A 27475-nucleotide genomic window follows, 5' to 3' on the forward strand; every position below is an offset into this window, starting at 1 on the left:
ATATATTGTATATTCATTCTGCACAACACTTCCCATAGCGTGACAAAGTATCTGTGACCTCAGATCATGTAAAGCAATGACATTGGTTAGATTTATCAGTTTAAGCTGTCGTTTTATTTATTTTTTTCTGTGAGTTTTTTTCTTTTTTCTCTCTGACATCATTTGTTTCAGCTGGAAGTGAAAGAGGGGGCGCTGATCCAGTAGTTACAATGGAAAGAACTGGAACGCTGGACTGGAACACTGACGTTCTTTCAGTAACATTTTGCATCTCACCAGTCTGTCAGTGTCCTCACAAGTCCAACAATGCCTCCTTTTTCTGAGAATACTGGAAATATATCAGGTACTGTAAGAGGAGAGGGAAGAAGGAACATCCTCTCCATGGACATGCAACTTCCGGTGGACAACAGACGAACAGATGGCCCGTGGCTCATCACCTGGCTGAGCCAAGAGCGGATGGACAGACAATGATGACGAAGAGATGAGATGATCCCCCTCTCCATGTCCCAGAGAGAGAGTTGGCATTGATTTTAGCATGATGGCACACGACTGGTAAGCCACTTGGATACTAGTGGTCTCCCCTGTGCTGGGAGGAGAGAGCACAAGGCAGAATGAACAGGCAGAAAAGAAAATTAGGCAAATATGTAAGAGCAGGAATTGCACGCTCCATATTTCATGTACTGTATTTATAAATTTAAAGTGTGAGCTGAATGTAAATTGAACATTACTTATTTTCATTTCATTACATTGTTGACAGTATCACCAACAGTAAACAATAAAAAAACAATGTACAATGCACATATTCTTTTTTATTAGACATTACCTGGAAGCAACAGCCTTCAGAACAAGTTCTTACTTTTCTGGAGGGACAGAAATGACACATTGGGTGAAGGATTATAATCATACAGATCATTTGGAAGGCCATATATAAACTATATTGTGGAGCGTATAATGGTTTGCAGGCCAACAACAGCTGTTCAGTTCAGGCTACCTCAAAGAAAGAAAAAAGAAAGTCTGTCATCATCATCATCATCATTATAAAGCCATTAGAAAACGGACTGAATAAAGACTTGGGTAAATAGAGAAGAGCCATGTAACATCTTATTAAATGCCACTGCATTCACATTGTCACATTGCCAGAAAGAAAAAATGAACATAATATATGCATTGAAACCAATGTAGATTTGGCCTTTTCTTCTTTTTAAAAAACCTAGCTATAATATTAAAATCTTCTCTGCTGTAATGACAAGCACAGAAAGTGTAGGAGGTTTGAGATAGAGTAGGTTTTAAGCACATAAATACACCTGTATAACTCTGAATTATTCATTGTGTTATGAAACCCTATGTGTCTTTGCTATGCGTAATGGTTTCTATAAGCCCAGTAGGAGTCCTGATCAACTACTTCATCATCCAGACCTAAAGCAGATTCTATTAATATGTTGTATTCACTGCATTCTCCCTGCCCCTAACTGATACTGATGGCATGTGGGTGCCACTTTGTTTCACATGTTCTTTGGTTTGACCTGGCACCTTTCATCATCTCTACCAAATACTCTGCTATATACCATACATTTCTGTAGGAGACAGAATATACTTTTCCTATATATTTCTTGTATACTTGAATTTGCATAAGTAATATTCTTAATATTAACACAAAATCAAATAACTGCATAATAAGTTATTCAGAGTGCTAAATTTGTTTAGGGTTTAGAGAAGACCAAATTACAAGTGAAGGAACGGACACACAACTCCAATGGGGTGATGTTCTCTTACTGACAAATGTTTGATGAAATGTTACCTCTGGCTTATGTTTTTGAGAGTCTGCATTTGAGATCCTCTTTATCATATTACCCTCTCCCCTGCAGAAGAATATATGTTATTTTAGATGCTTGAAAAAGCAACTCCATTTCCACACTTGTGTTGTATGTGAGCGATTACTGGGAATGGGCTTAGAGTGTGATCTAACAGACTTTAAAAAGGCGTGACTGCGGGTGCCAGGGGCACAGGTTTCAGTATCACCATGATTAAAAGAGTCTATGTGTATGTACAACAAGAGGCTGTAAGCGAATGGAGTCAATTTAGGTGTTTTTACCTTCTTCTTGGCCTGTAATAACTCCTGATAGGCACTGGAACGGATGAAACGACTGTAAGAATCACTCTTCATCAATTTGTAGATGTGTTCCTGTTGTAGAAAAACATAACATGAAAATAATGTATACTAACATCAGACACAGGTATCACATATTGTTAGAATAAATAAAATAATTTCACTGACCACCAAAACAGAGCTGTGATTTATTAATTACCAGAAGTAAAGATATTACTGTTGCATCAGTTGATATGGACAAAACGTTGAACTTTTTAATGCTTATCTACTTTTTAGGACCTAAATATGAACCATTACAGAAGTTAGTTCGATGAATCACACACCTGTGCATCCTCGAAGGCGTAGCGTCCAGGGTCTTTGACATTCTGGGTGGTTTTGGCGTAGCTCTTGGAGTCAACATTGATGGCACTAGGAGCTCCAGGGGCCAGAAACTCCTGCCAGATCTCCTGAACTCGAGTTGGAACTTCTCTGATGGGACGCTTCTTTAGTTCCTGGACTGCTAGCCAGAACCTACGGACCAAACACAACAGTAAAAGATAGCATCCTTTTAGTATAGAAAGTTTGATACACAAGCTCTAGATCACAAATTGGAAGTTAGGCACAGGTAAGAAGAAGGTATACAGAACAGACAGCAACATAATAATTAGCTAGGATAAATAAACTAGAAGGCCCACACTGCTACCGTTCCTGAATATTATCCATTGGCAGTTGGTAGGTAACAGATTCATTCATTTTTCAAAGTCACAAGACTGAAAACTGGTACAGTGATGACATCTTTTTGTTGAGCAACGTTGAGGTCAGCTCAGCGCAGAGATTCCTTTTCTCCTTTTTTAAAGGATTAAGACCATTAACTCTTTAATGAACATAGACATTTGATATGCACACATTTCATTACTACAACTCAATATTTGAAGTGTGCGTGCAAATAATATAAATTAAAAGTTAACATTGCACAGTTTTATAATCTACAGTGAGCTGTCATAGAACAAAATGTACATTTTTAGGTCTCCGTGAACCACAGGCTTCATTTTATGCATACATAAAAACCCTGTTGGACAACAGAAGCTGGAAAGAAATATGTGGATGTAACTGCAGCAGGCACAATTTTTATGTTGTGCGTTATGCAAGAGACAGGTTTTTAAATATTAAGCAGTTGAAGAACCTTATCACAAGTTCAATTTAAAAAAGTTAATGTTAATAAGGTTAATAGTCCATAGTGTGTGCTCCTTCTAAGTTTTAATATTAAATACGTACGTAGATTTAATTACAGTTGGGTTAAAACACTCAACTGATTGAGATACTTAAATATAATTTAATTAGGCGGACCACATTATCAGCTTTAGTCAGTACAGACATGTACCATGAGAGGGAGCACAGGAGCCATATTGCACAGTACTTACTCTGTCCATTATTATGTGTTTGGTCCTTTGTGTCTGCATGTCTGTGTGTCCGTGTGTCAACGTGTGTATCTGTCTGCAGCTAATCTCCTCATCTCCCATGAGCCTAATATTTTTTGTGCACATTTATGACTGTATACTCAGGGACCTCTTGTGGTAGCAGTGATTCACAACTGTTGATAAACTCCTTTATTCCTCTAAACTGGCCAGTAGGGGCCACAAGTGATCAGCAGCTGCAACAAAGGGAATTTCCGGCAATCAGCTATAGGCTATAAACAAATTTGTTGTAAACCACATTTTTGGCCTTTGTCATCGCTCAAAGCTGACATCCATAGAAAACGTTAGTCTCATCTGGAACCAGAGCATCTGCAGATTAATTCCATATCTGATATGTTATGATCTATTAAAATTAAGCACAATACAAACTGAATAACTCCCTGTCTTTGTTGTTTTGACTGTAGGGGAGCTGGGAGGGACAATTGAGTGAGATGCAAGTTTTCTGTGTTTATGAGAGGAGAGGAAGGTAGGGAGAGGTTTCATTGTGTGTGTAGTGTGTTACAACAAAATACTATAAAATAATATAAATAACAACATGTTGTTTGTGTTTAAATTGAGAAGTTTGGATTTATCGCTCTGTTTATTGTTATCTTATTAAGTTTATACAGTAAAGCGAACCCAGGAGGATGCCTGGTTACAATACAATTAAACTATTCTATGCATCTTAAAGAAAACTAAGACTAAATGCCCCTAGACACACCTGACAAAGATCTGCAGTCTACTGAGTGCACTCTTCTAGTATTAATCCATGCACCTTTGAAACTCTGCAGTACTCCTGTTTATCATGAATAAACTGATTAACATAATATTCCGCTTGTGTTATTCTACCCACAGCTACAAAATGCTTTAAAAAGATGCATCCACCAGCTATCCTCACTTTTGGCTGATAATGAAACTTATAAATGGTAAACCAGTGACCCCAATGTCATCATCAGAGAATCACAGATCACAGTAAACAAATAGTTTTTCCTATTCCAGTCCAACCATATTGGCATGTACATGCCAAACATTTCATTTGTGTGTGTGTGTGTGTGTGTGTGTGTGTGTGTGTGTGTGTGTGTGTGTGTGTGTGTGTGTGTGTGTGTGTGTGTGTGTGTGTGTGTGTGTGTGTGTGTGTGTGTGTGTGTATGTGCATGTGTGTGTGTTTGAGGGGGAACAGAAAAGTGTGAATTAAATCCTCCACAGTCCCTCACCTTTGTGTCTGTGTGTGTGTGCTTGTATTAATCACATTGTGGCAACAAACAGTCTTTCTAAACAGTTTTTTCAAAGTCACAGACCCATGTGGAAACAAAAAGCTGCTCCCCTTAAAGATTAACCATTTATTTTAGGTTTCAAGACCTGGTTTATACTTGAGGTTACACTCTCAGTGAGGGTTAGATTTGGGATTAGGCATCTAGAAATTATGATTAAATGCTGAAAATATAATCCAAATCAGAACAAATGATTGGACCCTTACAGGATCCTGGAATGTAATTAGGTCTACTCAAGTACTTCAGGTACTTTAGTATTTTCATTTTATGCTTCATTATACTGTACTTGGACTTATTTGGCCGCTGGCCGCTTAGCTGATGAACATTTTACACATTCAACATTTCATATGACCATCTCATAAAACATGATGAGCTTCCCTTCAACCAGCTAAGAAATAATACACTCTCTTCAACAATAATTATCATGTACTATAAGAAATATGATAACACTCTGAAAGGGACCATTCTCCATGATGAGCCATTTTACTTTAAATTTTACTTAACTTTACGATAATTGTCATTAATTACAATAATTACATGTGATGCCGCAACGTTGCTGTATTACTACTTTTACTTAATTATAAGTACCTCTTACACCACTATGGATAAAACTTTGAGTTGAATAATTAACATTGTATGACAACAATAGTGTATCAGCTTTATTATTGTTTTATGTTCGTTTCCTTGTTTGAAGCTGTTTGTTTACATCACTGGGGTCATATTTTAATTTCTAATCAGCAGGGAAGCAAAATACAATGCTTTTTCTTTGCTGGTGTAAGTCGGACACTCTAATTATGTGTGTACATACACCATACTTACATAGTCTAAAATACATTGAGGTTTTAAGGTTATGTTAGCCTGTTGGGAATTAATTAAAATGAGTAGAATTTCCTATCTTGTAGCAAAAGCAAGTATTTTGTGTGTGTTCTGTAGAAAGTGTATTTTATTGTGTACCTGAGATTCTCTGAGCTGAACTCAGACTCCAGGAACTTGAGGAACTGCTCTCTCCCCACAGGATCTTTGAGAACCTCATCAATGCCAAAAGCCCACCTCTTTACCCTCTGCTGACCTGGTTCCTTACTGGGGGATGACACACACAAATGCAGCATTATCTTTTGACAAATGTAGAATATGTACAACAGTAAAGTATGCCACCACTGCTCTTTATTTGGAAAAATTTGCCCACCTGGCTTCGAGTTCCCAGAGTGTGGTGTCATCTGAGATCCAGGGGTTGGATGGGTCTGGAGGCGTGAGGAAGGGGTCGTATTCAAGGTACTGCTCTGTGTAGCCCAGCAAACTACAGAGAGAAAAAAACACAACTGAGGAAATATGACTGGCAAGCAAACAAGAATCAATCACTCAGGAAATTATGCCTTTATTTGAATAATTATGAACAAGTTGTTTATTTGGAAGCTTTAATTGACAACAGGAGAATTGAAATCCTCTTGGGATCAAATAATTCAAATTGAGATGAGAGATAGAGTCTGACAGGAGCGATTGACCCTGCATTTGGACACAAGGATAGAGAACTCTCAGCTGAGTGCAACTCTTCTTTGTTCAGTGTGCCATTAAGTATCTGGCACCGTCAATGCTGATGCCCACTGAAGGCATTGTCTGGGCCCAATCACTCCTCAAGGTCATCGGAGCCCTTAATTCCATGCCGTGTCAGGCTGTTTAAAGGCTCAATAAACAGATCAACTGCTAAACTGAATGAAGACACAAAGAACATTACTCACCTCTCTGCCACTTTGGACATTTTCAGTCGATGCCTGTCTAATTGCAATTGCCAAAAGGTGATCTGAAACAATAGCAGGGAACAGTAGGCATCAGTCACCTTGAACTCACAGAAAACACTGGTTTGCCTGTATATCTACATATAAACTGCATATTTTCATTTTTTTTACTTAAAATGTACACTCTAAAATATCTACTACAGTGCGCTTAGTAAAGTATAAATCATTATTGAGTGACTAAATAGAATCTAAGAGCTAGTATTGACTTCAAATTGTTAAAAATCCCATCTTTAGTGGTAATGCACCAGCTGTAGGTCTAACCTGTTCCTGCAGTTCTTCTTCTGTAGGTTGTTTGGCCTCTGGGGCGGGGGTGTGGGTTGGGCTATGGGTACGGATATCATTCTGCAGCCCATACACAGACTGAGACAACAAAAAAAACAGGATAAAATAGTAGTAGCCTTGCAGTAGATGACAAGCACAGCAAGGAACAATGAACTGTTCATGTCTGTGTTACAGTGCTATCAACCCTGACCTTAAAAGAAAGGTGTATGAGTAGGAGGATGTAGTGTACCTTTCTGGTTTTATGGGGGTTTTTCATTCTGGAGGACTTCTTTATGTCGACTTCTGTTGTATTCACACATCCAGGCTTGGAGTAAGAGTGAAAGGAAAATGAAAAAAATTAGTACTTTACTCATCATTTCAGTTCTTATTATTTCAGCCGCTTATGCTTTACCCTCTAGGATCACACGACAAACACAGTGAAAGCGCAGTTTCACCAATATTATATGAGTTTTAGCTAGTTAAATCTAATATGCTTAGCTTATAGGTGTGGAGTGATTCAGTGAGTGAGTCTCCAGGACAATGTGTCTGCTGGTTTAATTAAACATGGAATGTGTCAGTTCTAGCAAAACAAGTAAACCAGCGGGAAATCAGAGTCTTAGCGTGCAAATTCTGGCTGATTGAACAAGTGGTCTAATCTAGGTCTCTTCCAGAAGAACAGAACTAAGTAGCTTGACGGCGTCACTGTGAAATTTGAATTAATATTGATTATGTTGCTCCAAGGACGCATAAATTGAACTTGTTATTTTCCAATTAAACATGGAGCTGTGGCTTTTGGAGAAATACAGCAGAGGAGACCCTTTAACCTCGGGGGGGGGGGGGGGGGGGGGGGGGAACTAAATGCTAATGCTAAGGAAGGGTGTATGAACAAGGTAAAGAGCAGCAGTGAGGCTGATGTGTAGTGACAGTTATTGATGTGGCATTTCATGTGTACGATGGGAGATTTAAAGTGCGTTCACCTCTTTACACGGTTCATATGCCACCAGAATCAAAGGTAGCTCATATATAAACTACATAATTGATAAAGAGCTTGTAACTGTATAACATTTTCAAAACACAACTTCTTTATCACATTTCATATTACCTGTGAAATGTGTGGGACAGATTAAAACAACCCAGAGAGCATTCACTGTCTGTATTTATGCAATTATTCTTTTGACTGTGTGTGTGTGTGTGTGTGTGTGTGTGTGTGTGTGTGTGTGTGTGTTGTGGAGTGGAGTGTGGTCTGTGTGAAATCCTTTTTTTCAATATTGTTCACTCTTGCAAGAACAATTAAGGTGATGTTGATAATGTCAGCAATGACATCAGTAACCGCAAAGACGATGATGACGACAACACTAGTGATTTCACTCACCACTGGTCTGTGAACATCCCAGAATGCTCTTTCCTGACTGTCAAGGATTTTCCTCTCAATTTTGTCTCTTTTCTTGTCCACTCTGGTGGGAAAAAAAGAGTTCAGTACATGTAGCTTATTCCAACACTTGTATGATCCATTTATTCCATCACATGTTTAATGTACTGTTCATCTGTTGTGAGCTGGACATTACAAGGAAGTTGTAGTGAAGGCTAAGTTTAATCATGTCATAATGAGGGAGCAAGAAGACTCACTCCTAATTGCTCAATGCGTGTGTGCTTCTTAAAGAAACCTACTTCGCTTGTGCTTCTGCTTGCATAAAAATGAACTCCCATTTCCTGGCGAAAGCTCTCTGTAGCCTTGCTAAGCTCTCCTGCAAGTAAAACAAACAAAAAAAGGCTTTTGAGGTATCTGGGGTGATTATGTTTACTACACATGCTGTGTACAGAGCATGGCTCGATACCATCTTTATTGATCCCTGCTCATGTACAAAAAGAAAAAACACAGTGCATAACTAGCCGGGTGATTCATTTAATATCTTTGGTGAGGAAAGTTATGATGCAGTGACACACAAAAAAACAAATGGCTTCAGTATCAGGGTGAAAAAAAGGCAAGAGATAAAGCCTGAGAGAGCTGCCAACACAGCAACAGAACAGATATGTGGAGAGAGGAGTGCTGACACTAAAAGACCTCTTTCACTTACCGCTTCATAGTCTGCAAGCTCCAGACGTGCTTTATTTTGCATTGTTCTTTTGCAGAGGTAAACAGCTGAGAGAGAGATAGAGAGAGAAAGAGAGAGAGAGAGAGCGAGAGAGAGAGAGAGAGAGAAAGAGAGAGACATAGAGAGCGGTAATAGGGAGAACTGGATCCCGGCTTGGTTTTAACAGCCTTAAGTGGCCCTGCGTTTACTCATTTAATCCTCTCAACTGCACATTTAAACTGGCCTGCAAATCACAAAGGTCATTGACTGTGCATGGTGTGTGAGCGTCTGTTACTGTGTGTGCTTGTGTGTGTGTGTGTGTGTGTGTGTGTGTTCCCGACTTTTGATGCCTTCATATACTATCATCCCTTCATCCCTTTGTTAAATGACCATTGTCAGGAAACTTCATTATGCCATTAGACTGTTTTCATTAAGGGGCATAATTCACGTCAATCAGTAACTACATCTGAGACACTTTAACTTCCCGTAACACTCGGGATTATTCCCACAGCCTCTCCAACAACTAAAACAACCTGCAGGGTTGTGGCTATTCCCCGAACACATTTTTGACATTGTGAAATTGTTATCTCCACTCTGCTCTGCTGTAAACAATAAAAAGCTCATCCCTGTATCACCATTAAAACATTCAGCCAAATGTGCACATTTAGCCAACAGGTGCAAGTATACAAACACAGCCCTGGATTTTTTTTATTCTTATCAGTCTACATCAGTCAGAGAGCCCAACTGAGGCAAATGCAATTGACTGAGGTTGGGATACAAACAAAATGTAATTATAAAAATAGACATAAATAGATAGAGAGTCATTGCATGTCCACTGCAAAATAACTGATTCTAGTGGGCCGGCATTTGAGTAAAACTAAATATGACTTGACGTTCAGGTACTGCAGGTGAATCATTTTGAACTTTTTTACATTTGCATTAATATACATACCTATTGAACAAACATATTTTGTGCTCTACAGTGTCATTAGCCTCTCTGGGACATTTAATGCACAAAGTAGGAATTAGACTACAACAGAATAGCTAGCTCACCATAGTCTGTGTTTTCTGGTTCCCAGCAGTTTGATGGCCAAAAGTAGGGAGTCTGGAGAGAAAAACAGGTAATTAAGAACCAAAACTAAAAGAAAACCTTGCATCTTTGAAAAAGTACAACCAACCAAATGGTGTTTTGAATCAAAGTGTGCACTGTCATTTGGTCACAGTGCTGCATCTGTCACAATAAAACATTTTGTTTTATAATGGGCTTGGCATAATGTCTAAAGCACATAAGCTCCTTTCAGTGCGCACTGAGAGCAGACACCAGCAGGAGCCTTGCCCCTCCTCAGGCAGCATTGTATGGACTGGCTTCAGATGAGAACTGATTAGATGTAAAGAGCAAAGTGAAGCCTGCCACTAACACAAACAGCCTTAGGCATTGATTTACTTTGGTTGGTTCTGTGCAGCACACTTGGGGGAGCTCACTGGGTGGAAAATCGCTAAAACTGTCAATCCCACTATTGACATTCAGCATGATGTTGGGTTTTTTTGTTCTTGTTTTATGAACCTATAAGAATTCTGGAGCTTGTACACAGTCAGATAGTTAAATTATGGTTTTGACTTCAGCGTTTCACATGGAAGAATCTGAGCATGTTTCAAAGGTCTCTCACCCCATTTGTGATTTCTGAAATGGACTGCTGCTATTAACAGATGGCACGTTGTCATGTGTAAAGTGACTTTTGTAGGGTTAGGGTTAGCTAACCTAACCCTTTGTTTTCAACAGCATGGAAGCAGCTTCAGATGTCATATAGAAAGTATGATAAACCTACCACATTTTTCCCTCTATGAAAAATACATAAAGCATTGAACAATTTATCTCTCCAAGACATCTCCTGCAACCTTGTCTGCACATCACACAAATCTGGGTTGTTGAAAAACTTTGGGTGAAAACTTTCTGTTCGTGCATGGGTGATTTTTTTTTCTTTACAGAAAAAAATATGACAAAATCCAATCCAATCCAAAATAGTTTCAGTATGGTTGTTCCAAAAATATGAAAAGGTGGCACATCTCAAATTTCCTAGTCAAAGAGGACAAAGTACTAACATTTCACTTGTTTATTTGGCTCACATCACATTAGAAAAATGCTTACAGTTTCAGCACAGAGCCTTCTTCAGAGCCGAAACTTGAGATGTGCAACCTTTTCATATTTTTGGAACATGCTTACTGGATTTTGGGTTAAGCAGTCCACTGAGAATCCCATTGTTGAAGCGCAACCTCCTGCTCCAATTCCATTTTAGTGTGGTGTTGATTCAATTTAACAGTGCTTTTGGATTTTGCATTATGCTGACCTGTATTTTTATATTTAGTCTACCGTCATTGCTTTAAACAGGTTGAACAAAATATTATAAAACACCTTTCAGTATGAAGCAATACAGTTCAACAGCATCACAAAGTAAAGCCTCTAAAATAACCATAAAAATATGACTTTTTTGCAGGACTGTTGGATTAGACCACTATGTGTTTGCAATAGACTGGAAGGTGAGTATAATCGCATAATAAAAGAACAAACCATCACAGTATTACTATAACCATTCTTACCTGAAACCTATAGAAAGTGCCATCATCTTTGAGAGTGAGGACGTGATCTGAGATGGGGAAGAAGTAACCATGTGCAGCCATCAGAGTTCCTAGGTGAAGAGCCTCCACTGAGAGAAAACACAAACAAAAAGTCCATTTACAACTTGGTTACTCCTGTTCAGTCTGCCAGTTTTCCCATTAATATCGCACGCAAGCACACACAACTTTGCTTTTATGCATATAAAACATTCACACATGTATCACCACGGCTCAAAAAGTTTCACAAGTCCTTCAAGAGACACATTTAATTCAACAACACTGTAGAAATTTGAAAGCAATTCTTGCTCTAAGTAAAGTTTTTGCTCTTTCAGTAATGTATTAAAAATATACTCCCAAACAGTTAGATGTAGTGGGAACTGAAAGATGAAAAATCATAAATTAGCTTATTATATTGGTATGTGTACATGGTATTGTCACTAGAAACTGATATACATATATATATACACAGTATTTACAACCAGTAAAGTATCTGCTCACATATGTTATCATATTCACCTAAAAGATTCGAACAAACTAAAATATAACCACTTTAAATGAGGAATACTGTGCATCAGTATTCTGATCAGTTTTCTAATAAAAAAATAATAAATTAAAATCTAATTGCTCCTCTTTGTAAACATTATTTATTTAGTTAATACTGAGGCATTAAAAGATATATCTACTACACTTTGGGATCTCACTTTCATTAAAAGAAGATTCTCTGATTATTCTGTAATCAATAGTTCCTCACAGAATGGTGGCTTTTTTGTTTTGTTTTTGTCCCACCATCTAATTAACTGCATTCACCTTTCATCCCCAGGTACATATTTATAACTGACAAAATGGCCACAACGAACATGACCTGAATTAAGAGCTGCTGCTTTTAAAATTTACTACTTTGACAGAAGGACAGACAGGTCTCCATTCCAACCAAACACCACAGGTATTGACACTGTGCAGCTATAGACATATATGTAACAGTACAAAATAGAACTTAGTCGGTGACGGATGGAAAGGTACAATATATGTTAATTCTGAAATGATAAAATGGTAGATTGATGGCCACAGCACTGATTAGCCAACCTTCAGCCCTGAGAGGTTGAACTCATCAATCAAATCGCCTGCTGTTGTGCTTGGTTGGAGCGAAAACCTGCTTCCCTGCAGAGCTCTGTGGCACATGGTTGACTGTCCCTGATTTGAAACCATCAGATAATGAAAACATGTAATCATCATCAACTGTGTGTCTCGTCTGCCACTAGTTATTCCCCGCTGTTCTCAACTTGCAAACCCTTAATTTTTGTCAACACCCATTATTCATATTTAGTGTAATGTGGTGACAGGTGTCAGTTATTGCCAGGTTTTTTGGTTTTATGAACAGTATACGACATTCTTTTTTAGATGTTGTTTCATATAGTTGTGTTCTTTTATTTTTCCATTATGTGATTTGATTATTTGGAGTAAAGCCTAGGAGAGACTAGATGTGTCAAAATCACGGATGCTATAGCAAGAGCTTGCTGTATGCATGTATATAATAAGCACATCTCTACTCTCTCACACACACACACACACACTGGATGTATGCGTGTGTGAGCTAAATATAGATTGGCTTTTCCTTTACCACTGAGTTGACTATCACAGCAGAGGTCAGGATGCTTAAGTGAAGCATGTGTGAATTTATCTATAAATAATGACTCATTATTTATTTAAACCTGTTTACTTACAACAACACACCCTTTCCTTATCCACTATCTAGCTAGCTCAGTTTTCAACTATACTGTCATTAACTGTCATACTGTCATCATCATTAACTGTATGTTATATTTTATGTGTAATTAAGTTAGGAAGAGAAATTGTCATTTCTGTGCTGTTAGAGAGCTTCACTTTCCAAGAGATACAGAGGAATTTGAGCTGAAAGGACAAACATTTACAGAAAAATCCACTCATCCATGTACCTTTTCACTTATTATTCATTCAAAAATTTCATTCTGTGGATTGTCACTTCAGAAATGTTGAATGTCAGATGAAAGTAATGTCAACACAGTATGAAAAATCACGTCTGTGACAGCGCAGTAAGAGACTTGAAGTGTTTGTTGTCTCCTCTTCTTCAAGCAGGGGGATGATCTGTTCCCATTTTGTGTGCAGTGTCTCTGTCACCTGTTTTGGTGTGCTCAATCTTCCTGTGACTGTTGAAGTGAAGCTGATGGTTTTTCTGATGACAGTTTAAGGATGGATGTTGAATACCATCTGTACTCACAGTCAGTGATGATGATGTGTCTAAATCCCCAAAACAATCCTTCTGACACTCAGTTTCTTTCATGGTCTGTTGTTTTGCTTGTGTCGAATAAAGATGGACAGTAAATGCTACTTTAAAAAAATGATCTGTTATAAACATTTTATGTATTTCATTACAAAATCCAGCATATACCATATTATAGGCACAAAAGACTTATTCTGAAAATGCTTAATCAGACTAATATGAGACATTTCCATGATATAAATGTAATATTAAATAAGGCTGTTTTGTTGTGGTTTTTCTAGTAAGTCTGTAAAGATCAGTTATCAGTACCAAGGGAGCTTCTGGCTTCCATTTAACATATTGCAGGCTTTTCTATAAGCTTTATAGCTGAGTAAACCTTGGACTGGAATTAGTCAAGTTGTCAAGAAAGGCTGGCCTCAGAGTCTGGGGGGAAAACACCCTTTGATTTCATCATATTACCAGCTCTGTGCCAAAAACCCAGCAGTTTGGAGCCTTGCCAAGTGGAGTGTGGGAGTATTCCAGTTGAGCTTTATCTAAAGACAAGTGAAGAGATTCTGTATTTGTAGCTATATTTTGATTATTATTGTTTGCAGTATACAGTATGCACTGATTAAAGATGTTGAGGTGATAAAGACTTTTTTTTAAATCATGTATGAGGAAGAAATAATGAATTTATTATTTCACAGCTGAGCGTGTAACTGAACAATGAAGGACTGGTGAGAGAATACTGACACTGACTCTTTTTGAAAGACGTTAGGAGCTTTTATACATATGTATGCCATGGTAGCAATGCAAAGAATGGTGATCTCAAGAGGCTGAAAAAGATCATCTGAAGTGCTCTACTGCAGGAGTGACTCTTGATTCTTGATGAGGAGGAGGTTTAAAGAAGGGTAGAGAATACCAGAACCATTGTACAGAATATATGCACCCTCTCCAATATGTTCTGATGAGCCACATGTGCTCCCTCAGAGATAATTTTACTGTTCCCCTGTGTTCCACTGAGCAGATTAGGTGCTCTTTCATATGCAATTCACACCACCATAAATAACACATGGGTACACACTCACTGACAGCTTGACTGTCTGACTGTTGTTTATCTTTTATATGTTGTCTGGCGAAATTGGCTATTACATTTATTGGTGGTTGTTTAGTGGTGAAAAATGTTTAGATTTTTGTTGACAACCATGTTTGTATATAATATATGTGTGTGTATCTATGTGTTGTATTTGGGGCATAGCAAGTAACTTGAGACTCCAATCTAAAAAAAAAAAATCATATTACAGTATTATGATATTATATTTATTGATATTGACATTTGCGATATTATCATCATCCCAGTATTAGTGGACATTTGATCTACAGTGCATAGAAAGAGCTGGTGCACATGTAAGAGCTTTACTGTTCCATTGAATACATTTGTCTTAATTATAACATGATTTTATTGATATCTCTGCATGGATTTATTTTCAGCAGGTCACAGGGCAGAAGATCCGCAGACCAGTGACGCAGGAGCTGAGTTTCACTACCCTCTTGGCACAATTAAAATGATAATACTGCAAAGCTAATTCATACTGTAAGTGACTATGTGAATGAATCAGTCCATACACCATTAACCCATTTGAACCTTAGGCTGTTTTTTCTCTGTTTTAGATCTCTTCCTTTACAGGCTCATTGCATACTACAAGTTTTGATGGTGTAAAGGAGAAAAAAGATAATTGATTTTGTCACTTCTGATTTTTTTTATTTTTTCATGAGAGGAATATATTTTGAGATGTTCCCTCCAGGTTTCCCATCATGCCTTGGGTGGTGTAAACAGGAAGTATAATATTGGCAGCTAGCTGTGGGCTACACCTGAGCCCTGTTTTTTGTTTCAGTGATTCTTTATCAGGGTAAATCCATCTAAACTAGCTGCTAGCAGTTCCTGTTTGCTCTGTGTGGACAACAATCAACTGGGATAACGTTTTTTAACTGAAGAAAAATGTATCTAATGAGGCAAAGTCAAATGGAGTGTTATTTTTGCATGATCTCTAAGTGGATTTATGGACATCTAGCCTTGATGAACTGGGGACACTCTTTTCACTGGTAGGTCCTGCTGATGACAGCTTTGAGATTCTTGATGATAAACTATAATGTTTAAATATATAACTTAAGGATTACAGTGTTTTCACTATAGAGTGAGTATACAGTATATCATGTCAACCTGTACCTGTCTGCATTAGAGTGCACCGTAATGCATGCTGCTGAAGGATGTCTGAGCCATCTTAACTGTGTTAGTCAGATAATGCCAAAAGCTCCCATAACAGACAAAACAACTGGCTTTAGACAAATGATGAATGATAATGATTTGCAATGGTTAAATTTGTAATGAAGATTGAAGAGTTCAAACCCAGCAAACCCTAAAACATCTAATATTTGAAAGGAACTTTGAAGGCAGGAATTTTTATCGGCTATATTGCAGCGTTCAATGAAAATAGGATTGATGACTTCAGAAATGGCAAAATTGGATGATAATGAGTTCATCTGGAGTGCGTCAGTGTAATATCAGTGACATTCATTTAGCAAGACTTGATATAGCCAAGCCTACTTTGATATAGCCCAGTCCACTTTGATATAAGCTCATCTGCTTTTACATAATAAACATGCTGCTTTCCTGCTGTGAGCCAAATTAATTGCATATCAGTTTGCTGTGTTTGTCATCTCCACCAGGACTTGTTCTGTGCTAAAGTCACTTAGTTTTGCAGAGAACTCCATTTGCCATCATTTTGTATCTGTAAAAAAGTGCACTGATAAAAAAAAAAAAGACAGAACAGTGTCGCCACAGAACATCTGCTGTTTGATTTTTTCACACTCTTCACTATTGCACTTTTTTTACATTTATGAAAAAAAACCGTTCTGCTAATTGCAGGTGACAAAAAAGATAAAAGTATAAATTAAAATGAGGGAATGACATACGATATTGCATCAGTACTAGTGCAACAAAATGACATGATGAGCATTTTTTGTCATCATTCAGCATGTTAAGCAGAACTGATTTGACAGGCTTTTTTGTTGTGGACTGTTAATCATTTTATGTTGCATATTAGAGGTGCCATGATACAGATACATTATTAATCAAAGCACTGTCTGAAGCATGGGGAAAGCATCATCTCTTGGGCATTTTAAATGTTTGAAACGGTGTTCTGTACGGTGGCCGACTGGGCCCAACCACTTCATTTGGGGGAGAACAGCTGCAAGTACAGAAACGATGCAAACTCCAAAACACAAACAAAAGTCAAAACAAATGCAACTACAAAATCACGCTGCAAGAAACAAAAACAAATGCATAAACGTCAAACGCTGCAAAATAGGAAATGATGCAAAGCCAGAAACAATGCAAATCAAGAAAACACCTGCATTACGAGAAACGCTGCTGGAATCAGAGAGTGAAATCGTCCACTCTGTAAGCTACCACAATTAAATTGCAGCTAAAACCATAATTTTGTGTTTAGTGTTGTAAACAATCTCTCTGTTCCTTAGGAGCTCTTTTTTAAAACTAGAGTGGAAATAAAAAGCCTGAAACAATAAAATGTCTCTACTGACCTATAAAATATATATTGCTCTACTGTTAAGTCAGGACTATAGCCCATATTGGGATCCTGTAGGAATTAAAGCTTTTTTTCCTCAAGTGATCTAATTGGTCAGTGGTCCGGGTGTGACAGCTTATGACCTGATCCTCTGAAGTTAACCTTTAGCAGGTTAGCTGTTCAGCTTAAGTTGCCATGGCGATATACCCTGGTTAGAAGTAAACCACCATCATAACCCTGAAAACCCAGAGTTAGACCTGAAGTTACCTCACTAACTCCACATCCTGCTTTGTAGTATAGGCTGCTGGTTGCTTTTTAGTTTCCCCTTAAATATATTCATATATGTACAAACAGGCTTTATACAAATGTACCACCCACACAAGGTGCAAGGTTAAAAGGGTTTGTTTAAAAACCTTTATGAAGCAAACATGCTTGATAAATAAACAGGAAAGGACTTACATAAAAATTGCATATAAATGAAACAACACACAAAAGAGTTGTGAGTTGATGAGCCCCCAATTGATTATATCACTATTTTAGACCTGCTTGTACAATACTGAGGCGTACACTAGAGCAGACAGACACCGGAATGCACACTCACACATGTAGGCGCACAATTACACTAGTATTGTCCAGTGAACACACACCTACAGTACACAAATAACACACATGCACTTATAATTCAGAGAAAAAGACTTTTCACATGGTTAGCTATATTATACTACTTTTATCACTGAAGGAGGAGAGTGGCAATCTTTAATGCAAGCAAGCAACCAGTTTTAACTTTCCATATTTATCACAGTTCAACCTGCATACTCTTGAGTCATTTAATGAGCAATGAAGGGATCAACTAATGATCTGGTAACTCCCTCAAGACAGTGTAGTTCTACTTCATCAGACCAGAATAAAATGGGAATAATAAGAAAGACAAAAGGAATAATAACGAGAATTGCAGTTTCTGCTGTAGCTCAAGGACACAGAAAGACAGATCAAAGAAAAAGCGGAACTGGTGTCTTTTACATACAGCAATCTAACAGAGGCACGTAGGTGTTTCTTGTGACAGACTAATGAAAGTTATACAATTTTTGATCAGCACTTCTCCCCTCATCTTGCCCTAAGAACCTCCAGCAAACTTGTAACTTCACAGCATAAACAACTGTAGCAATGATGTACAAAATTAATCTCTAACACTGAATCTTCAAACTGCATTGCCATTATCATTGAACGCATCAGTAGCTTTTAATAGTGGAGCTGCCCTCACTGATGACTGAGAGCATCATTGTCAGAATCAGCGTGTGAATAAACATCAGTCAGCTACAGTACTCTGAATCTTTGAACTGAGCTGAACAAAAATATTTGAATCAGGATTTATTTGTAGTTTCGACCTCTATGTCCTAGATCAATATTAATAGTCAGTTCACCGCCAGTGCTCTATTACCTTGATCTTCGATGTCCAGATTCTTGATCATCCACTGTACAATGTCAGAACCTGAAACAAGAGAAATCTCATTAATATGAATCACTGAAATATAGCTAATATATTCACAGTGTGCTGAAACACCTTTTTGCATATAGATGCAAATGAAAGGGAAAACAATGACACTCTTAACCCTACCCACCTTCCCTCATCATCACAGTGCATACCAATTCCTCTCGCTTTGCACCATGTGGGTGGGTAATAGGCCATCCATTACCAAATATTCTTTTCTGACACCCTCTTCAAGCCAGCTCTCCTTGGCTATAGTCCATTAATATAAATGACCATAGAGGCACAATGGCATAATGAAGCATCCATTGTATACAATAACAACACAATTTGTCTGACTCAGTCACAGCATAGACATTGCAGCTGCAATTGTTTCATTTTATAAGTCACTACATCACATTGAACATTTTCAACTGTCAGGAACTAAAACTAAGATGTAAAAAGGTCAGAATATGGACTGAATACCTTTAACTGTGGGGAGAGGAGAGGAGTTATCTTTTTTTAAACAGATAATACAACCTGTTTTGAGTAAAGGTATAGAATGACTTATACATCCCTTTTTCCATTTTCTAGAATAGACATCAGACTTTTTATGTGATGAATACCATTTTGCAATTTATCATCTCCATTTGAGAATGCGACTGATTCATTTTCACATCTAAGGAAAACATAACAGATCTGCCCCTGGGCATTTTCACACCCTTCCACAACATGTGACTTTGGCACTTTGGCTAAATATATATTTTCCAGGCTATTATTACTGTCTGTCGTGCTGACAGGTGAAGGTGTGTTGAGGAGACTAGAGCCACAGAAGGCAGAAAAAAGGTGTGAAATGGAGATATGAGAGAATTCATCCAGTGAGTCATCAGTTACTGTGGCTGTGTCTCTGTCCATCATGCTATATCTGTCTGTCTGTGTTTTGTCTCTTCATTTCTCTTTCACTGCACCTCCATGATTCTCGACGCCCCTGTAACTAGATGAGATTTTCCATGGATTAACATCATTAGTACAACCCCATTTTCACACTATCAGAGTTGACCCACTTTCTAAGAGAGAGCTTAAATGAGATGTGTAAGGTAATCCTCTAACAAGGCTGTTCCCTGAATTGATTAATATCATGCCCATAGATTGGGAGTTACATATTTGTGTGTGTGTGTAGTAATGAACCTGAAGATGGCAAAAATTAGATAATTGCAGCAGCAAATAGTATAAGGATACACCAAAAAACTAAACTTAAAGAGTTTTAGACCTTTAGTTGTTGCTTAGAAATAGTGTTGTTATGAGTGGGTCCTGTTTTCTTTGTATCGTGCACATGCACCAGGATGCACATGCATGTGTGTGTGTGCACACGATTACGTAATACATATCCCTGCCAATGGTTTCACACTCTTCCACTGCTCTACAGGTGGCTGTAAAGCAATGCCAGCAACGGCAGGAAAGAAGAAGACACGCTAGTAAGTTTGATGTAAACAATATTTACTTCAAAAATCGTCTTTGAAAATGTTTTATGAGAAAGAAAATGCATTCAGTGTGTTTGTTAGGCCTCAAGGATACACACATTGTGTTTTGGTGAGTAACACATGTAAACATCCAACTTTTGTTTGTTTATAAGAAAACTCCACAGTAAAATTCCCTCATAAAACTATGAAGGATTGTGGGAAATTTTTAGAATAAACTGTAAATTGTACTAGCAAAATGTCTTGAAAATCTGTGTGACACTTGAATGAGTAGAAAACAAACGAGCAGAAGAGTTGTTTCTCAGCTGTGATTCTGTTGCTCACTTTAGGCAAAGAACACACAAGGCTACCTAACACAATACCACAAAAACACACTGTGACAACATGCACAAAGGAAACACACTCATACGTACACTCATGCACATACAACTCTTCACAACATGTGCTTAATAGTACTTAAATATTTTATTCTGTTACATACAATCTTAAAAATATGTGGCTGACAAGTGCAAGAATATACAGTTTGTCTACATAATTATAATTTTAATCAAATTCATGATGTCAACTTTTTGAAAAAAGTGTCGCTCAACATTTTCCTTTCATGTCGTTCACTGGAGAATTTTGTTGTCACAACACCGACATATTTTGTTGCAAACTGTGACTGGGTAGTGTTACTAACATTGCCAGAGAGATTGTAGTTTTCAATGAACTTCGTTATTGATATTTTGCTCTGCAACTTAAGATTGAGAAGAACTTGTAACATCCTCAGTTAATTAGTTTAGCAAGCTCGCCAAAGCACAAACATTGCACAACTTTTTTAATTTCTGTTGAGCAACACTTGACCTACCATAAATCAGCCTTTAGAAGCTGCCAAAGGAGTTTTATTGAAGTGTAACTTGAAGCCTGAGCATTAAATCACTCCACATTGGCACTTTGGCCACAGTAACACAACCTTGAAAGAATCTGCACACATTTTGTTAAAAAATATTGTAGTGATTATGATGTTGTTTTTAAGATATGTGGATGAACTATATATATGTACGTATAGTGGATATTGTAGGCATATGTAATGTACTGTATATAGGGTAGGTGCAAAACAGAGTAACACATTAAGCCATCTGTTGTAATTATGTCACGTTCCAGTAAACATACTGTAGCCAGTGTAGATTCTTTACACGTTATACTGATTGTGCAATATCTGGCAAACATGAGGAAAAAGTGATGTTTATTTTGTTTGGCTATGTGTAAAAATCAAGGTCATTTCCTAATATAATCATTAATTAATACAGATTGTTGTTGTTATTAAACAAAAACAAACCTAGCCTTGGCATCATGAACAACAGGAGAAAACATGACAGTCCAAGGCTTGGGTTCTGTGGACAGCTGCTCTATGTATGGCCAAAGCATTTGCTGTTGTTTCACTAACATCACCAAAGCCACAGTTTAAATTTATCCATGTAGTTTCACATGTGGGTGGTCACGTCAACTTTTTTCTATTTTAGTCTGTGCCCCATCTTAGCCATCCATGTCAAGAGGACCTGGACATGTCACTAGTTGTGACAAGCCAAGCCTGGGCCTTTTTTTTTAGCAGTAAAGACCAGTGGTGGCTCTGGCATTGTTGATGCCTTGAGGCAAAACTGTACAAAAAGGAGGCTTGTGCACAATTTGCAGGCACTTATAGAAAAGACTAAGTGTTATATTAAGGGTTTGGAATATTCATTTACCAGCAGTAGTTGTAGTACATAGGGCCAAACTACTAATACTTGTAATGCAGTCATAAAAGTATGCTTTTATAAAACATATTTTATTGGGATTGTAATCATTTATTTAGCTGTAGCTGTAGACTAGATGGGCATTGTTTATGTCCAACTTTTTGTAGTTGAGATATGCTCTTAATTTGAGTGTAAAGTACAACTATATGGTACCATTTTGTTTTATGGGACTACTGGATACGTTGAATTAATTGTATTACAGTGCACTGTTTATTTTTCATCTGCATCTAAACTAAAGATAGAGAGATGATGGTGTCAATCCTCTTAGTGTTGCATGTAGTGTATAGCTGAGCTCATCTCTCATGGAGCATCACTTCAATGTACATTCTTATCTGTTCGCTTGCACAGCTCAAAAATTCAATATGATCCTCTTGACTTTCTGACACTGCTGGTGTGAAATGCAAAACGGACAACTCTCTAAATACTTTCCGTGTTTTGTTTGGCAAGAACAAAGTACTAGTAGGGTACTTAGTGGGTGGGAGCCAAGTGGAGAGGAAAAGAAGGGAGGGAAGAGGAGAGAGGAACACAACAGAGCAGACAGATAAGAGCCTTACCTGAAAATACACTGGGGATCTTGGTAAGAAAACTTTTCACTGTTCGGATTGGGATGCCATTTTTCTCATCCTGCATGCGTGCTATTACTTCCTCCATCTGGACAACAGAGTGACAGTGGGAGAGAAGAGGGGGAAGGAGGGAGAGAAAGCATGAGAGAGAGAGTGTGAGCAGCTTTCATGAACTTTCTCAGTAAGTGGAGGTTGTGTGTGAACAAGCCAGAGAGAGGTAAACAGATACAAACAGGTTTCTGTGTGGTTCAGCCATGTCTTCAGGGCACAGAGGGACAGGAAGTTAGTAACTAACAATCAACATTGTCAGGTTTTGCCTCACTTCTAACAAATCTTTCTGATTTGTATCATTTGGCACAAAAACTGTCAGTAAAGGGCACTTTTTGGATTCTGCAAGTGCTATTGAATTTTGGAAGTCAAGCAATGACATTTCTTGTGATTAACCATCACAGTATATATGTGTCCTGAAACATCAAATAGAAAATTGCATAATTTCACTCAAAAGCATTTAAATGTCTTCGTGTTCAGAATTGATTTAGTCACAAATTAGAAGTACACTGAGGGATGACATGCACAGGCGAATAGATGCAGAGTGGAAAACACATGGAGACAAACATTCGCACACGTCACTGCGAAAGAAATGTTCTGGGAGTTGTCTCAAGGGCCTGGCAGGGCAACACAAGGCAGCCACGTTTCCAAGAACACTCAGAAGGGAGCAAAGCAGAGAGTAGAACATGGCCCCGATACGTCAGCCAGATCAGATGCCACAAACTCCTCCCACAGTGTAAAAATATACACATGGAAAATATGTACACAACAGGAATTCATTAAAAAACACACCTCCAGGGCACGCAGGTGGTTGAGTGCTTAGAGCACATGCCATATACACAGCCGACCTGGTTCGAATCCTGGTCGGAGGTCCTTTGCTGCATGTCACACCCCTCTCTCTCTCTCCCATGTTTCCTGTCAGTCTACTGCTAAATAAAGGTGTCTATGCCAACAAAATCTTTTTTTAAAAACTCCACCTGTAGAGTCATTTCTGCTCCAGGTACTTGAAGATGGTCAGTTTCCTTTTGATTTTTCAGTTGTAGTGACACTGCCAAGGTATTTGTTTTTGTTTTTTAAAGAGAAATAACACAACTGGTTGTTGATAGCATTATTACTGAAAGAGTAGTCTGAAAAAAGGCAATCAAGGGCATTAGGTACAGTATCAGGTTGTGATTTATTTATTTATTAAGTTCTGACTTTGCCAGCTGTTGGTTGCACACAGTCTGTGCGCCATCCCCCGAACTGGGGGCTTGACTCTTTAAATCTTGGAATCAATCAAATGTTTCCTTCAATAAAATAATCAAATAAATTCTCACAGTGAAGAGAAGCAAAAGTGGGTTTTCTGACTGACATCCAGCACTTACACAGGCTATGAGTCACCATTTTCACTGGGTTTAAGTAGAGCATTTCACTGACTATCATTGGCATGAAATTGATGTTATTTTTTTCCAAATTGTGTGCCCCAGGAGCAACATATAAATTGAAAACAACAGGGAACCCAAGCTAGATACCCGGACAACACCACGAAGGGGGGTGGTCACAGAAGAAAGAGCCCTTACAAGATAACACTTTTGGGAAGATAAGAGCAGAACCAAATATGAGCCCATGATTCCCTAATGGCAACTCAGCCTTCTCAGTCAAAGCTGAGCACAGATCAAGACAGATTAAAATTTGAAAGCCATGTCAAAAAACTAGAAACTGAAGCTTGTTGTCTACTATCAAATATTACAATGATCATTAATTTAGGATCTGTATTGTGTAAGCAACAGCAGCAATGTTGTTTTTTATGTAGTGTGTTGGTGTTTAAAATGATGGTTTTAATTGAAAGTGTTATCTGTTTATCTAATTGTACCGAACATATGATCTCTTGTAACCTAATATGTGTGTGTGGCATCTGGATGCTGCACTCAAGTGTTGCTCTGACACGTCTGACTTCATGGATCGTAACCCTCAATTCTGTTTCCTCTCCATCTTCGTATGACACACACACACACCTTATCAGTGGAGCTCATCTGGGAAATGGCAAGACAATTTGAATGCAGGCTATTTCATTTCGAACAAATGGAGGTTTTGTGTGCGCAGAAATGAATATTTGTGGCCATATTGGTGAGAAAGGAACACTTATCATGAAACAGCTGGGTTTGATATGTAAATCTGTGACTACTTGGATTTGGCAGTTCATGTGCTAGTACTGTAGCATAAATCTATAATGAAAGCTTGTAGCTAGTCAAATACCCTGGAGCTAAAAATCATCCCGCTTCGTGATTGGAGCCTAATTGACAATGATGGAGCGCAGGCAAATACTGTACTAAAGTGCTGCTAGGGGAGAATTGAGAGCTAGCAAGACTGAGAGAGGCAGGAAAGAAATATATCAAATACCTGAATTTATATAAAAAATAACTATTTTCATATTTTTTCTGTCTGTCCTACTGAGCTCTTTTCTCCATGTACTCTGTGTGAGGCAGGCCAGAAGGTCTCTTGGTAGTTCACCCATGTGAACCAGGTGGGAAATTTAATAGCTCTATATACAGTAATTACAGTTCTGACAATATATTACATTTCACACAAAATATTAGGGGGGGAACCTATCATAACTGCTTCTGACAATACTCATGTACTGTAGTTTCTGCCTCCATTTTCTTATTCCCTCACATAGATGATGTCTGGATTGTCCCAGAGAAGCTCCTACTAGTAATATAATACTAATGTCACACCAATGATTTCATTTTTATTGAGGGATACTGCTGCAATCATAGTCTTTCACCACTTTGTTAATAGTAACATTGGGAAATGTAGGAAGCCACTGACTACATTAATAGGAGGTTGAAAGCAGGTTAGCAGAGAAAAGCATGCATTTCAAAGAGACTTACAAAACTTCGGAACAAATGAAATATCGAAGGGTGAGATTTTGGTGGCTTTCAACATATACCAGGTAAAGCTAAAGTGTTTTAAAGATCAAACCAAATACCATTCCTGTATTAATATATTCTTATACAATAAAGGCTTGCAGAGCTGTTGCACCTAAAACTGACTCATGTGTAGCACAGCATTATTTCATTTGCTGTTTTTAATAGTGTTTGTCTCATCCATGTTGAATACCAGCACCAACCATCTCTCAGTATCCATGTCTCAGTGTCTTCTGTGAGTTAGCTCAGAGCAAACAAGGACAACAGCAACAATGATCAATACTTCACACACTCTCTCCTATCTCTGCAAACCCTCACCGCCTACACATGGTAAAATGCCACCAGCGTGAATATTCAGGATCTAAAGCTCTTGAAGTCGGGATGCTCTCTGGCTTCATGTTGTGAGGGAGAGCGGAAAGTAGTTTCCCATCAGAGAGAGAAAGAGAGGGAGACACTATCTCTCTCTCTCTCTCTCTCTTTCTCTTTCTCTCTCTCTGTCTCTCTCTCTCTCTCTCTCTGTCCCCCACCCATCCACCCACTGACTGCGTCTCTGCAGCCTCTTAACAGATAAGAGTGAGTGTTTTGGCTGCACAGTGTGAATCATTGAATAATGATGGCACAGGACTCAGTACATATGAATTGACTAACAAAAGCTCCGGATATAAGCACATACTGAGCCTCAGCACACGGCTCTGAGCACTTCAAAGACTATCACTGAGGACACTCGGGGTGCAATCACAATGTTCTGAAGCACCATTTGGACCAAAAAAAAAAAACATTTCAAAATCAATGCTGCCCTCTTAGATTTCTTTTAGCTGTTGTTAAGTGCACCATACGTCTACTTATTTGACAGGCTGTTGCTAAGAAAAGAGGGCCAATAAAAGGATTGGTTATTAGAAAGGTTCGATCTTCAGCACATCAGGGAGGTAGGAGGTTTTTAGGAGAGAATGTCAGCAATTGTATTGTGTTTCCTAAGATAAGAGTATTTAGAAGTGACCTTGATCTATGCCCCTGAAAGCAGCACTTTTTTGAGAATGTTTAGCTAGATAAGGTTCAATTGATTCAAATAAAACACCTGCATTGCACATTTATTGTCTAATTGAAGCAGGTAAATAGATGTTTTAAAGGTATTTAAGCTGTAAATCCCTTAAAAAAGATGAGAGTTTATTGTCATCATCATTTTTGGTAACCATCAAGATACTCAGAAGCATGCAGTTGTCCAGATACTATATTGTAAAGGTGACACTATCCTCAATTATATTTCTAAAAGAAATCTTCATCCTGGTCTTTCTTAATAAACTCTATTAAATGTACGTGTAGCTTGTCCTGTTATTCAACTGGAAACTCATCTAGAGTTCTTTCCAATTTCTGTCTTTCCATCTGTGCAGATGTAGAAACCTCACTGACTGTGCTGCTGAGGAAATTAAAAGCTCTCCTATTCTCCTTCTTCTCCTTCCCCTCTTGCCTCTTCCTCCCCCTCTCCCTTGGTGTTGTTGCCTGCGCTGTGATGGGTGAAATTTACTGCATCAGATGTATTGGGAGAATGATTTTACCTTGACAGTGTTATCTAAGGACAACAGTGTGTCGACATGAGCAGAATAGATACTCCTCCAAACTCTTCATCACACAAATATTTGCTCCCACCACACACATACGCATGCATATTATGAAAGCTTATAAACCCAGAAGGTGGGGATTATTATATTTTCAAATGTGTAGCATCAAAATAGGTGAGCAACCAAACACAAGTCTGGCTGCCTAAGGCAGTGCGAGTGCAGTCTGGATAGAACCTGTGTCTATATAGCATGACAGCTCTAGTAGATAAAACAGTCTTTGCAGTTCGTTGGGCTTATTTCCCTCTGAACTGCAGTCCTCT

General features: G+C 38.2%; 1 protein-coding gene across 1 annotated transcript in view; it reads right to left on the minus strand.

Annotated features, from left to right (window-relative positions):
* Nucleotides 1-836: 836 nt before the first annotated feature.
* The window catches only part of rgs7a (regulator of G protein signaling 7a), a 46279-nt gene continuing 19640 nt past the window's right edge, over nt 837-27475 (minus strand). Inside the window, exons 2-16 of the mRNA XM_053332521.1 lie at nt 22637-22733; nt 18806-18856; nt 11530-11636; nt 9988-10039; nt 8938-9002; nt 8531-8607; nt 8235-8316; nt 7113-7187; nt 6863-6961; nt 6545-6606; nt 5995-6105; nt 5763-5888; nt 2428-2614; nt 2090-2179; nt 837-857 (exon numbers count right to left, since the gene is read on the minus strand). Of these exons, the coding sequence (XP_053188496.1) occupies nt 837-857; nt 2090-2179; nt 2428-2614; nt 5763-5888; nt 5995-6105; nt 6545-6606; nt 6863-6961; nt 7113-7187; nt 8235-8316; nt 8531-8607; nt 8938-9002; nt 9988-10039; nt 11530-11636; nt 18806-18856; nt 22637-22733 (1302 nt within the window). The remainder of the gene's footprint in view (nt 858-2089; nt 2180-2427; nt 2615-5762; nt 5889-5994; nt 6106-6544; nt 6607-6862; nt 6962-7112; nt 7188-8234; nt 8317-8530; nt 8608-8937; nt 9003-9987; nt 10040-11529; nt 11637-18805; nt 18857-22636; nt 22734-27475) is intronic.

The sequence above is a fragment of the Scomber japonicus genome, chromosome 14, assembly GCF_027409825.1.
Source record: "Scomber japonicus isolate fScoJap1 chromosome 14, fScoJap1.pri, whole genome shotgun sequence".
Classification (NCBI taxonomy): Eukaryota; Metazoa; Chordata; class Actinopteri; order Scombriformes; family Scombridae; genus Scomber; species Scomber japonicus.